Below are 14,619 nucleotides of genomic sequence, written 5' to 3' on the forward strand. Positions count from 1 at the left end.
TTTCTCTTTATTCATTACTACTTGTTACTACTAGGAGTCAAGAGGGTGGTCAGCAATATATTGATCAGGCCTATGTTTCATTGAGCTTGGTGAAGAGCCTCCTTTTAAGCCTCACGGCAGTGCTTGCGAAGGAACTCTGCTAGTGCTGCTGTGAGGGCTGCTCCACTGGTGACTTCCTGTCCTGCAGATGTCAGAGTGTCCAGTCAAAAGGTGACAGAGATCGGAATTTCTTTTGATGGGGAAGTGCTTATCATGAATTACTGCAGTCTAGTTACAAAACAACACTCAATACAGTCACTGAATCTGTGTTTGACTGCAGTATTAGTTCAGGGAGGTTTACGTGCAGTAGCCATCTTTATCCAGAAAGAAGAGCTGTCTTTAGTATCTTTGGCACTTTAAGATCCCTCGTATAACCTATACAACACTATGATTTTATGCATTGAAGAATTTATTTTATTTAGAGAGTCAGCACAGTAACAGGCCCTTCTGCCTCAATGAGCCCGCAATTATACCCGTGTGAACATTTAACCTACTAACCTGTACATCTTTGGAATATGGGAGGAAACTGGAGCAACCAGAGGGAACCCAGCTGGTCATGGGGAGAACGTACAAACTCCTTTCAGACAGCGGTGGTAATTGAATCTAGGTCACTGCCTTGCCTCCAACATTCAGATACGGCCTTCCTAATTAAGTGATTGAAGTTGTTTTATGATCTACAGTAATCACTAGGATCTTTTTCTCAACGGAATGAGTAGTGATGATAGCAATGAGACTTCCACTTGATGAGCTTAGCCATTGCCGGGCATTGCAATGCTAACTTACCATTCTAAGCTCTGCATTTCAATGTGGCAAGCTCTTGCCAACTCTTGGGCAAAGGCTGTTTTACCTCTTGTGGGTGCTAATAGAGTGAGGTCCCTGGAAGAATATTGAGGCTTGAAACTGTGCTGTGAAATTATGTCCAGAGGGGGCTACCTTAGTTATGGTCTGCCATCCTCATTCTTATTCCTTCTCTATGTCAAGGCTCTGCTCACTTCAGTATTGTTTCATACAGCACGCTGAGAAGGCTAAGGGGAAACCTGACAGAGGTCTACTAAGGGATATAGATATGATAGGAATTTTATTTTCCCATTGCAGAAGCATCTAAAACTAGAGATTTGTCTCGGACCAAGACGTTAGCTCTTTATTCATCTCCACTGAACCTGCCTGACTTGCTGAGTTCCTCCAGCATTTTCTGTGTGTTACTCTAAAAGCAAAGAGCATAGTTCCAGGGGATCTGAAGAAGAACTTCATCACCCAGATGGATGGTTGGAATGATTTCACACTGCCTGGTGGATACAGGCACATTCGCAACATTTCATTATCGAGATGAGCAGTTGAATTTCCAAGGCGTGGAAGGTTATTGGCCAAATGCTGGTATATGGGATTTTCATTTTGGAGATCTCAGTGCACAGTTCTCTAACCTCCTAGTGCCACCTGTGATTGCAATTGCACTCTCTAATATCCCTGCACTGAGACATGAGGAGCTATGGTCAAAGGGATCCTTGTGGAGCTGTGGTCCTTGTCCTCCATGAATCATGATTCCTACTGATGTATGGCAGGGACAGACTGCATGTTAGTGGAAATGTTCTGATGGATGGTGTTGACTATCAGTATTTTCTGCTGATTCTCATATACCAGGCTGTGATAAACTTTGCAGTTCACCATGAGCTCCAGGAACACGTGTAAATTTCTAGCACCACCTAAGTACTGTCTGCCATTCTTTGAGCTTTCTGGAAGCACACAGTTCTGACAGATCTATAATTCTGAGTTCTTGTTGGTTTCTAGCCAAATGAGGGTCTGCTCTTATTGAGTAGAGAGCACCTGAGATATCCTTTATTCAAACTGTAAACTAGGATTATGTATGTCAAAACATTCAGTGAAATGCATTGTTTGCATTTGTGAGGATTGTGCTGGGGGCAGCCCCCAACCCAGGCTTCTGGCACAAACATAGCTTGCTGACAACTCAGTGACAACCCTAACCCTTATGTCTTTGGACCATGGGAGGAAAACGGGTTACTGGAGGAAACCTACATGGTAATGGGGAGAACGTACAAACTCCTTACAGACAGTGGCAGGATTGGAACCCACTGGCACTGTAAAGTGTTATACTAACTGCCACACTACCATACCTTTTCCCTGATTTGTTTCACAGGGAACCAACAAGTGGGCATTACGTGTGGACTGATATTACCTGTGCATGTTCTGGCTGCGATTACTAAGTGTGCCATGCACTCTGACGTTTACAACAGAATGTCTCAGTATGTGAGGGTAGTTAGCAATTGCTTTTTGTGATAATTTTTTTCTGCCGGTTCTTTAAGGTGTATGTGAGATGTAATTACATGTGTAGCTCAGTATTCTGACTTGCTTTTAATAGTTAATGGACACCTGAGTATATTAAGTGTAGTGATAGTGGTTTTTGGCTGTGGAAGTTTTAGGACATAAAACTAACTGCATTATATTTCAGAAATACTTTTGCCTCCATTATTCCACATGGTCTTGCACTTCTCATTGATCCCATGTTTGATGCACTTTGCCCAGCTGCTGAAACCTCTTCCAAAGATCAGCTATCTTCAGTTTTGCCTTCTCCTACCTCCTGATTTCAGAAATCTCTTATCAGACTTCAGCATATCTCCATTTCACCAAATCATTTGTGATCATCCCCTTTCCTTCCTACACTGTCTTATTGGTTTGCTTCCTCGTGGGTGAAGGAGTAGCACTGATACTGTTTTTTGTTTGCATCCCTTACCTTCACTTTGTCGCACTGCAGACAATGCCTTCTGTAAAATAAGGGGCAACAGCATTGAGAAGAAACACGAACACTGAAAATGTGCAGGTGAGGGAGGAGATGGATCTTTTAGCAGAAAATGACATGGGGGAAAAAAGAAAAATACTAAGAACTACACTCAGTGGCCACTTTATTCGGCACACCCATACACCTGCTTGTTAATACAGATATCTAATCAACCAATAATGTGGCAGCAACTCAATGCATAAAAGCATTCAGACATGGCCAAGAAGTTCAGTTGCTGTTCAGACCAAACATCAGAATGGGGAAGAAATGTGATTAAAGTAATTTTGACTGCGGAATAATTATTGGTGCCAGACCAGTGTGGTTTGAGTATCCCAGAAACTGATGATCTAGGATTTTCAAGCATAGCGGTCTTTATAGTTCACAGAGAATGATGTAATTTTTTAAAAATCCAGTGTATAATAAACGTACTTTGAACTTTGAGCGGCAGTTCTGTAGGCATAAACACCTTGTTAATGAGAGAAGTCAGAAGAGAATGGCCAGACTGGTTCAAATTGACAAGAAGGTGATAGTAACTCAAATAACCACATGTTTCAATTGTGGTGTGCAGAAGAGCATCTCTGAACACACATGTTGAACCTTGAAGTAGATGGGCTACAGCAAACATACACTCAGTGGCCACTTTATTAGGTACAGGAGGTACCTAATAAAGTGGCCAATGATTGTATATCTAGTATAATAGTATGTTTTGTGGACAGTGAAACTAAAGGGACAGATTAGGGTTGCAAATTAAAAAATAACTGGCAGCCAAAAGCAGATTAAAATAACTGTTCAAATGGGGAAAAATCAGTTGTATATAGAAAGATGGGTGTATGTTTGAGTGCCAAAGAAGATGAAGTATATTAGCATTAATTTTACATAACATTATTCTATCATGGGTTTGCTCACCAGTCATCAGTACCACCAGATAGCCATTTATTAATTATCTAACAAGCATCCTTTAACTGTTTTCTTTGTCTGGATCTGAATATATTGCATCACAACTATTGGGATTCTTATGATCTCTTGCTGGAAGTTTGGTCTGCGATATCAGGGAAACTATGTATGGGTGTGATCCCCAGTAGGAATTTAACCTTCACATTATTTTAGCAAATGGAAAGTGCAAAGCAAGTTAGAAAATTAGAAGGAAGTAGAAATTCATTCTCGACTCTTAAGCTAAACATACATGTATAGCAATGTCTGCAAGTTGTACTTTTGTATTGAAATGGTGTTCCAGTTTGTTTTTAGAACAAGTGATTGAGGGAAAATTTGTCCCCTCAGGAGTTTAACAGAAATCTCGATCTTGGCTATTTCGTAAAAGGTTGGCAGTCTTAGTCTCTTTCAAATGTTTAAAGATTCTGAGGAGTTTCACTGGAACATCAGTGATTTGGCAGTGGGTAAAGTTGTTAAAACTAAACGCAGATGTGTCACTGGAATGGCAGCTCTGATTGGGAGAACATCCATCCTTGAGTGAAACATTTTAAATTAGCATTTTAACCACAAGATAAGCAGAAAAAGAAACCTGGATGTAACTGTGGAAATATATTGCTGTATGGGATTGCTGTAAACCTATATTTTGGTGTATTCCTGTGGAATTCTATTCCTGCCCTCAAAATTATGTACTGTAGTTTTCACAAAATGGACGCATCATATTCTGTATATTATGCTACATTGATTTTTTTAGACAATTAAAAGCAAGTAAAATAAATAAAACTGTTTCATATGGGAGTCTAGCAGAAAAGGCTTCCTAGTGTTTCCTGTGAATCTCTAACAAGTGACTATTACTATTGCTACAGTTGTACAACTTTTGAAGTAAATTTGTTCATTTAGCAGGATTTGACTTGAGACTGTCAGCCAACTCATTTTCACTGGAAATATTATCTTTGTTTTTGATATAGTTATGGAGAGCAAAAAACTGATAAGTGCAACTGACATTCATCACTCGGGAGCATTGTTGAAGTCTCTTAATGAGCAGCGGGTCCAAGGACTGTTCTGTGATATTACGATAATTGTGGAAGATCGCAAATTCCGAGCACATAAGAATGTCTTGTCATCTGCCAGTAGCTACTTCCATCAGCTTTTCATTCTCGACGGCACTAGCAATGTAAGCGGACAAATCCTGGAACTGAACTTCGTCAGAGCTGAGGTATTTGCAGAAGTTCTGAATTTTATCTACACCTCCAAATTGATCCGTGTGAATGCCGAACTTGCAAGTGAGTTGATTCAGTCTGGGCAGGCCCTGGGGCTAAAATTCCTTGCTGACTTAGGGGAATCACTTTCAAAGTTAAAAGGACTAACACCAGCTGTCAACAGTACTGCTTCTGTGACAGATTCCAGGGCTGAGACTTCACAGAAGATTGCTGCTGATGCAGCAGTGGATCCTGAATGCTTGATTATACACGTTGAAGAAGGAGGTCTAGGACCTCGAATAACGGATGCTTTTTCCCTACACAGTGCAGAGTTTAGGGATTCGAATGGTAACAGTAATGTCTCTCCCGGTGATGAAGACTCAGAGGATAATGATGATGTCATTTTCTGCAGTGAAATTTCACCACCTAAGCAAAGCTGCAGTGTAGTTAGCAAGGGTTCAATGCAAACAAACATTATTGTTCCTAATATACCAGTGAGTTCTGACGATGTAAGAACTCAAACAAAACATGCCACTCTGTTACCAGAGACATCCTTGAAAACTGGAGACTTTAAAGTAAGAATCTCTGATGGAAGTACAGGGACTGAGCAAAATACCATGAGTACCCAACAAAGTACACAGACAGCTAATGTGAACTATCCTCAAGACAGCAACCACCTTGTAACCGAAGATAAAATGGCTGGCATTGACACATTGTCTAAAGGTTGCAGAGTTTATGCAAATATCGACACAAACCCTAACACGTATCATGTCGTGGTTCCGAACAAGGAGGACCTAACCAACCGTGAACCCAAGCAGAACAGGGAGCCTGGATCCCCTGACAAGAACTTGCTTCTGATCGGAGACAAGGTATCAGATGACAGAGGCCACTCAAGCATTCAGATCATGCCTGAAAATTCCAGTAATCATATAAATAATTCAAGACCCATGTTCATCAATGAGCAGAACTTTCCGGATGCAAAACGAATGAAAAGGGAACAAGATCATTATGAGTTAGTTGTAGATGGCCGATTATTTTACGTTTGTATTGTTTGTAAGCGATCATATGCATGCCTGACTAGCCTGAGGAGGCACTTCAACGTTCATTCCTGGGAGAAGAAATATCCTTGTCATTACTGTGAGAAAGTGTTTCCTCTTGCAGAGTATCGTACTAAGCATGAAATCCTTCACACTGGTGAACGGCGATACCAGTGCCTGACCTGTGGTGAGACCTTCATCAGTTACCAGGTGATGGCTTCACACATTAGGTCCGTCCACAGCAAAAAAACTGGAAAGAGTGCAGCTGAAGACGAGACTGATTCAAAACTTTACCGCTTACTGCCATGCAAAACCTTACAGATCAGGCAGTATGGGTTCCTGACTGCAAGTGCATCGGGCGCAATGGCCGAGATTAATGATGATGGAATTGTGTATCATGTAGGAGATGAGGATGAAGGAGCTTCACAGCAAACCCCGGAAACTATTGGGGGTGGCAAGCCCACTAGCTGGGATGATATTTTTCCTCAGGAAGGAACCCCAGTTTACAGGTACAATTCCTTAGATGGCAATTCCGAATTAGAGTTTGTTATACCAGAGTCCTTCAGAGAAATGGCTTGAAGTCATTGAGACTGTGATGGAACTAAACATAGTAAGAAAATGGATTGCAAAGCCAGCTTAACTGCTGACAGCCAACCTTTGGTGATAGCATTGTACTAACTGACCAGTTAAGCATTTTGTGTTTCAGGCAAATGATTCAGTGGCTGGACCATTGTGTGGGTAACCTACAGTCGTTTTTTATCGAAGAAAAAGCATTTCTGTTAAACGTGATGATGTCCCTGTAGAATGCATTATGAAATGTGAAGCCAAATGTAGCTGTGGCTTTGAACAAAAATGCAGATTATAATGCAGATATTTCGTCAGAAGTAGCCAGAAGTCAATGGACATTCATATACAATGTGCACCATTGAAATTATTTTCATCTTTGGTGATCTAGCAGCCATTACCCAGATGTTTATTTTTACATATTTCTAATCAGAAACTGATTTTATGGAAACTTAATGTGCTAGCACTTCTGGTTTCACATTGTAGGGCTGAGGTAAAAGGCTGCTATTGAGTGTGTTCTGGCAAATCCTTACCAATCATCTTTCTACACATTGTATGATACTGTTTTACATGCTAAACCAATCACAAAGCCCTTCTTCCTAAAGTGACTTCCTAGCATTTTAAAAGAAGATGCACAAAAGACCACCAGATTACTGTGTAACTTTTAGCAGCAATATCATTAAACAAAGCTCCAAAGAAGGAGCAAGCCTAAATTCTAAACTTTTGTTAGTGGTGATGAATAGGTGAAAATTAATGAGTGAAATTTGTATAAATGTTGGATGTACCAGTATTTCTCCTACCAGCACTAGGACTCAATGGCTTAATTCAGTTTTAAGGTCTAGAAGGGAGGAGATAATGATAACAAGTTTATATCCACATTAGGGAAATATAGTTTAATTCAGAAAAGCTCGTCTTCCTTTCATTCTGTAATCATTGGTCTTGCAGCATCAATCACTCTTTTCACAATTTAATGTTTATTTGAGTTAAGAATGTGCCTGATTAAACTGGATTAATGCAAATAGAATGAATAATGGAAAAAAAGATGGGTCAGGAAAAATTATGGAACGTATGAGTTGTTGTTTAGTCCATCGTGGACAACCCAATGCAAAGTAGGTTCCTTACTGGCCATTACTGTGATTTATGTTCTGTTGATTATTTTTTATTAAATTAGATGCTAATGCAGTACTTTGGGATGAAAGCTTTTAAATCTAACAGCTCAAGAAATGAACAGTTATCTTCAATATTTGCATTATCTGAAATATGCATGTTAAGTATAATTTTATCTGCCAGATTCCAATTTTACAAATGTTATTCCCTGGTTGTTTTTATTCTACTGTGAAGTTGAGAGTCTCTGTTCTTTAAAAAAAAAAATCTAGCTTCAATTTGCATAGAGTAATAACATCATTTTCATATATGCCTAAGGACTTATTTGTAGCTCTAATGAATGTTTTGCTAAGGTTTTGGACAGGCGAGTTGGGATTGCAAGGCTTTAACACGACAGATGCAGCATTTTTACATGCAATTTCACCCAAAATGCTTTAAAAACAAATCCTGGCCAGTAATTATTGAGCTTAGCTTATTTTAATGGTCAAAATGTCACAGAGGTTATGCACGTCATTATCCCAGTCTATCGTTACTTAGTTGTGAACTGTTATAAGCAAAAAGATCTTGCTTTCTTGATATTCTCTGTAATGCATCTCATAGAAACTCTCACATTAAGTACTGTAGGCTGACATAATTGAACATGTATTTTGTAGCAAACATCCATTTAGCAAAAAAATCTTATCAGCGCACTGATTTCTCTTTAGTGTATGGGTCAATATTGTACATACATTGCTTCATTTTTTTAATTAAAAAATTAAACCATGGTCCCATAAGTCTTTTGACATATAGAAAAAGTAATAAATATTGTAAAAGGAATAGCCTATCATTTTGTTTGTAACAGTTTTGCATGCATAGACTAGAACAAAATTGCAGAATAGAAAATCTTTTTATGCTTGCATAAAAATAATTCTTTTGAATTATCTGCAAATTGGCAAAACTATGTTGTTCTAAAGTAATAATGTTCTGTCCTGTTGTGCAAGCAAGGTTAATGCTTTTGTACCAGTGAAAATAATAAAACTACTAATATGTAAATATAGTTGTAACAAAGCTTCTTCATTAGTATAGGTTATTGTTAAGTCACCTTTCTATTTTCTTTAATTTGAAGCCTTAGAATGTAAGTTTATTTATTGTATTTGCTCTTTTGATGAAAAAATAATAAAATTTTCAGAATATATTGACTTGTATCTGCACTTTGTTTGGTTTGATAAATCAAATTAATAACTGTATATTCAAAAAATAGAATGTCATTGGAACAGATGCTCTTCTGATGGTGAATGCACAGTTTCCTGTTGCTTCAAAGTAATCGTGCTGGTAATTCAATTTAAAATATCCCTTTTCTTCTCTTGAAGGACAAGGAGCTGTTAGAGTAGAAACTCTTGTGTATTGGCTACCCCCCCCCCCCCCCCACACTTTGCTAAAAGGTGTTTCTTGGTGTGCAACAATAACAGGAAACAAACATTCAAAACCTCTCTGTACCCCATGTCACCAGGAAAAGGTGCAATAGATTCACAGGGATGATACTGTAACTGAAGGGGATATATATAAAATAATGCTGATATTTTTTAGAGAAATGATAAGGCAGATGGATGACACAACAGAAGTCTTTAAGACCAAGAAACATGTTAGATGTTGAGAAAATGTATCCTCCTGTCATCGAGTAGGTTGCATTAGTATTATGTCCAGGCTTATAAGTCACGAGCCCCAGAGATTCTGCAGATGTTGGAAATCTTGAGCAACACACACAAAATGCTGGAGGAACTCAAAAGTCCAGAAGCATCTGCGGAGCAGAGAAAAAACAGTTGGCTTTCACTAGGACTGGAAAGGAAGGGGGCAGAAGTCGGAGTTCTTATTCCCACCTTCCTATTCTGCTTCCCGATACCTTTCTTTCCAATCCTGATCAAGAGTCTCAGGCAGAAATGTTGTCTGTTAATTCCCCTCCATAGGTAATAATCCATGAGCCAGATTCTCTAGAGAGGTTTCTTTATATTTATTTAATCATTTGAAATTAACCATGGTATAATAATCCAATATCAGTATGGTGTTTGAAGTAAATTTATTACCGAATCATGCATGCCATATACAGCCTTGAGATCCACCTTGCAAGTAGCCACAAAACAAAGAAACACAACTGAATTCATGAAGGAGCCTGACATGGAGGAAAAACACTAGAATGGACCAATTAGTCTGCATAAGAATTAGTACGTATATCTGACAGTAAAGGAAACATGCAGTGTAACATTCTACACAGTAGGGGCTGAACAGACATTTCTGTTCTGCATGGCTCATTAGGAGACTTAACTGCTGCCTTTACTCTGATCTGCAGGGTTGCTGATTGAAAATATTAAGTGTTTACAAAGGGATTTAAAGTCCATTAAGCACTCCATTGAGAACAGTTTCCTTGCTTGTTATGTAAGCAGTTTTAAATTGACTTGGGGGTTGATGTAATACTAAAAAGATTTCCATTAATAAGCCTACATCCTTTCTAAATTCGTTTAATTGGGAATCTTGATAGCATTTCAGTCACTTCAAAGCTACAAGCCGTGTTTAATTCAAGATTTGCACACGTTTGCAGGGTAAAAAAGGAAGATAAAGATCAGCTTTGTTTGTCACATGTACATCAATGCGCACAGTGAAATGTGTTGTTTGTGTCAACATCCAGCACATTCTGAGGATTATGCTGGGACAGCTCAAGAGTGTTGCCACACTTGTGGCACCAGCATCGTGTCCCCACAACTTAATAACCCAGATAAGTGAAGTGGTTCATTTCTGCTAGGTTAAATATGATGGCAGTATATAGTATTAATGGTAAGACTGTTGGCAGTGTGGAGGATCAGAGGGATCTTGGGGTCCGAGTCCATAGGAAACTCAAAGCTGCTGCGCAGGTTGACTCTCTGGTTAAGAAGGCGTACGGTGTATTGGCCTTCATCAACCGTGGGATTGAGTTTAAGAGCTGAGAGGTAATGTTACAGCTATATAGGATCCTGGTCAGACCCCACTTGGAGTACTGTGTTCAGTTCTGGTTGCCTCACTACAGGAAGGATGTGGAAACCATAGAAGGGGTGCAGAGGAGATTTACAAGGATATTGCCTGGATTGGGGAGCATGTTTTATTAGAATAAGTTGAGTGGACTTGGTCTTTTCTTCTTGAAGCAACAGAGGATGAGAGGTGACCTGATGGAAGTGTGTAAGATGATGAGAGACATTGATCGTGTGGATAGTCAGAGGCTTTTCCCCAGGGCTGAAATGTCTAGCACGAGAGGGCACAGTTTTAAGGTGTTTGGAAGTAGGTACAGAGGAGATGTCAGGGTTAAATGTTTTACGCAGAGAATAGTCTGAGCGTGGAATGGGCTGCTGGCGATGGATGTAGAAATGATAGGGTCTTTTAAGAGACTCCTGAATAGGTACATGGAGCTTAGAGAAACAGGGCTATGGGTAACCTTTGGTAATTTCTAAGGTAAGGGAATGTTCGGCACAGCATTGTGGGCCAAATAGCCTGTATTGTGCAGTAGGTTTTCTATGTTTCTAACCCAAACCTGCACATCTTTGGAATGTGGAAGGAAACCCACACAATCGTGGCAACATACAAACTTCTTACAAACAGTGGAGCTGTAAAACAATTGCACTAACTGCTACGCTGCCATATCACCCACACTGAGTTCCAAGTCAACGTTGACTGGTTTATTGAAATATTTAACAGGATGGGCTGAGCATTCACATCTGCAGATCAGAGGTCTGCTACCAACCAACCCCTGCTGCACCCTACAAAACAAGACTGAAGAATGTGGGCCACTTCCCATGCCGTGGGAGCCTCCTCTCAATGCAGACAGGCATCGGTAAAGGCAATAGTGAATTTCTTTAAGATGTCACTTTTGGCCAACTGAGGAAAAATGGTGTTTGAAGGTCAGTTCCAGGGCAAAACGTGGTCTGTAGTGATCTTTGGTCTCCAATATAACTCTGTGACTTAGATCATCTCATTGCACGCATCTCAAGACACAGTGACTTAGATCATCTCATTGCACGCATCGCAAGACACAGTGACTTAGATCATCTCATTGCACGCATCGCAAGACACAGTGACTTAGATCATCTCATTGCACGCATCTCAAGACAGTGACTTAGATCATCTCATTGCACGCATCTCAAGACAGTGACTTAGATCATCTCATTGCACGCATCTCAAGACAGTGACTTAGATCATCTCATTGCACGCATCTCAAGACAGTGACTTAGATCATCTCATTGCACGCATCTCAAGACACAGTGACTTAGATCATCTCATTACACGCATCTCAAGACACAGTGACTTAGATCATCTCATTGCACGCATCTCAAGACACAGTGACTTAGATCATCTCATTGCACGCATCTCAAGACACAGTGACTTAGATCATCTCATTGCACGCATCTCAAGACACAGTGACTTAGATCATCTCATTGCACGCATCTCAAGACACAGTGACTTAGATCATCTCATTGCACGCATCTCAAGACACAGTGACTTAGATCATCTCATTGCACGCATCTCAAGACACAGTGACTTAGATCATCTCATTGCACGCATCTCAAGACACAGTGACTTAGATCATCTCATTGCACGCATCTCAAGACACAGTGACTTAGATCATCTCATTGCACGCATCTCAAGACACAGTGACTTAGATCATCTCATTGCACGCATCTCAAGACACAGTGACTTAGATCATCTCATTGCACGCATCTCAAGACACAGTGACTTAGATCATCTCATTGCACGCATCTCAAGACACAGTGACTTAGATCATCTCATTGCACGCATCTCAAGACACAGTGACTTAGATCATCTCATTGCACGCATCTCAAGACACAGTGACTTAGATCATCTCATTGCACGCATCTCAAGACACAGTGACTTAGATCATCTCATTGCACGCATCTCAAGACAGTGACTTAGATCATCTCATTGCACGCATCTCAAGACACAGTGACTTAGATCATCTCATTGCACGCATCTCAAGACACAGTGACTTAGATCATCTCATTGCACGCATCTCAAGACAGTGACTTAGATCATCTCATTGCACGCATCTCAAGACACAGTGACTTAGATCATCTCATTGCACGCATCTCAAGACACAGTGACTTAGATCATCTCATTGCACGCATCTCAAGACAGTGACTTAGATCATCTCATTGCACGCATCTCAAGACAGTGACTTAGATCATCTCATTGCACGCATCTCAAGACACAGTGACTTAGATCATCTCATTGCACGCATCTCAAGACAGTGACTTAGATCATCTCATTGCACGCATCTCAAGACACAGTGACTTAGATCATCTCATTGCACGCATCTCAAGACACAGTGACTTAGATCATCTCATTGCACGCATCTCAAGACACAGTGACTTAGATCATCTCATTGCACGCATCTCAAGACAGTGACTTAGATCATCTCATTGCACGCATCGCAAGACACAGTGACTTAGATCATCTCATTGCACGCATCGCAAGACACAGTGACTTAGATCATCTCATTGCACGCATCTCAAGACACAGTGACTTAGATCATCTCATTGCACGCATCTCAAGACACAGTGACTTAGATCATCTCATTGCACGCATCTCAAGACACAGTGACTTAGATCATCTCATTGCACGCATCTCAAGACAGTGACTTAGATCATCTCATTGCACGCATCTCAAGACAGTGACTTAGATCATCTCATTGCACGCATCTCAAGACACAGTGACTTAGATCATCTCATTGCACGCATCTCAAGACACAGTGACTTAGATCATCTCATTGCACGCATCTCAAGACAGTGACTTAGATCATCTCATTGCACGCATCTCAAGACACAGTGACTTAGATCATCTCATTGCACGCATCTCAAGACAGTGACTTAGATCATCTCATTGCACGCATCTCAAGACAGTGACTTAGATCATCTCATTGCACGCATCTCAAGACACAGTGACTTAGATCATCTCATTGCACGCATCTCAAGACACAGTGACTTAGATCATCTCATTGCACGCATCTCAAGACACAGTGACTTAGATCATCTCATTGCACGCATCTCAAGACAGTGACTTAGATCATCTCATTGCACGCATCTCAAGACACAGTGACTTAGATCATCTCATTGCACGCATCTCAAGACAGTGACTTAGATCATCTCATTGCACGCATCTCAAGACAGTGACTTAGATCATCTCATTGCACGCATCTCAAGACAGTGACTTAGATCATCTCATTGCACGCATCTCAAGACACAGTGACTTAGATCATCTCATTGCACGCATCTCAAGACAGTGACTTAGATCATCTCATTGCACGCATCTCAAGACACAGTGACTTAGATCATCTCATTACACGCATCTCAAGACACAGTCTGCAAAATCCTCCACTAGAGGGTTGGGTGCACCAATGTTAATATTCCCTCTAAGGCTAATATTCTCAACACGAAGATCCTGATAAGACTCTGTCAGCTCTTCATGCTTGACACTAGATTTCTTAAACAGGCACTCTATTCCATGCAGGTGGACAGAGGAAGAGGCCCGAGGAAATTGTTGAAGACTCTTGGAAAGAATGTAACATCTCCACTGAATCCAATGAATCCTTGGTCTGTGTTTACTCAATATGAAAATTATGAAAGGGATGGATAAGATAGAGGCAGGGAAGTTGTTTCCACTGGTAGGTGAGACTAGAACTAGGGGACATAGCCTCAAGATTCGGGGGAGTAGATTTAGGACCGAGATGAGGAGGAACTGCTTTTCCCAGAGAGTGGTGAATCTGTGGAATTCTCTGCCCAATGAAACAGTGGAGGTTACCTCAGTAAATATATTTAAGACAAGGTTGGATAGATTTTTGTGTAGTAAGGGAATTAAGGTTTATCAGGTAGGTGGAGATGAGTCCATGGTCAGATCAGCCATGATCTTATTGAATGGCGGAGCTGGCTTGACGGGCCAGATGGTC

The 14,619-nt window shown here is 40.4% G+C and overlaps 1 protein-coding gene across 5 annotated transcripts in view; it reads left to right on the top strand.

Annotated features, from left to right (window-relative positions):
- The window catches only part of LOC140734203 (transcriptional regulator Kaiso-like), a 48,347-nt gene extending 39,512 nt beyond the window's left edge, over positions 1-8,835 (top strand). For all 5 annotated transcript variants that reach the window (XM_073057864.1, XM_073057865.1, XM_073057867.1 and 2 more), the window contains one exon: positions 4,726-8,835. In XM_073057864.1, the coding sequence (XP_072913965.1) occupies positions 4,726-6,572 (1,847 nt within the window). In that variant the 3' untranslated portion in view covers positions 6,573-8,835. The remainder of the gene's footprint in view (positions 1-4,725) is intronic.
- Positions 8,836-14,619: the final 5,784 nt, after the last annotated feature.

The sequence above is a fragment of the Hemitrygon akajei genome, chromosome 10 (assembly GCF_048418815.1).
Source record: "Hemitrygon akajei chromosome 10, sHemAka1.3, whole genome shotgun sequence".
NCBI classification, from domain to species: Eukaryota; Metazoa; Chordata; class Chondrichthyes; order Myliobatiformes; family Dasyatidae; genus Hemitrygon; species Hemitrygon akajei.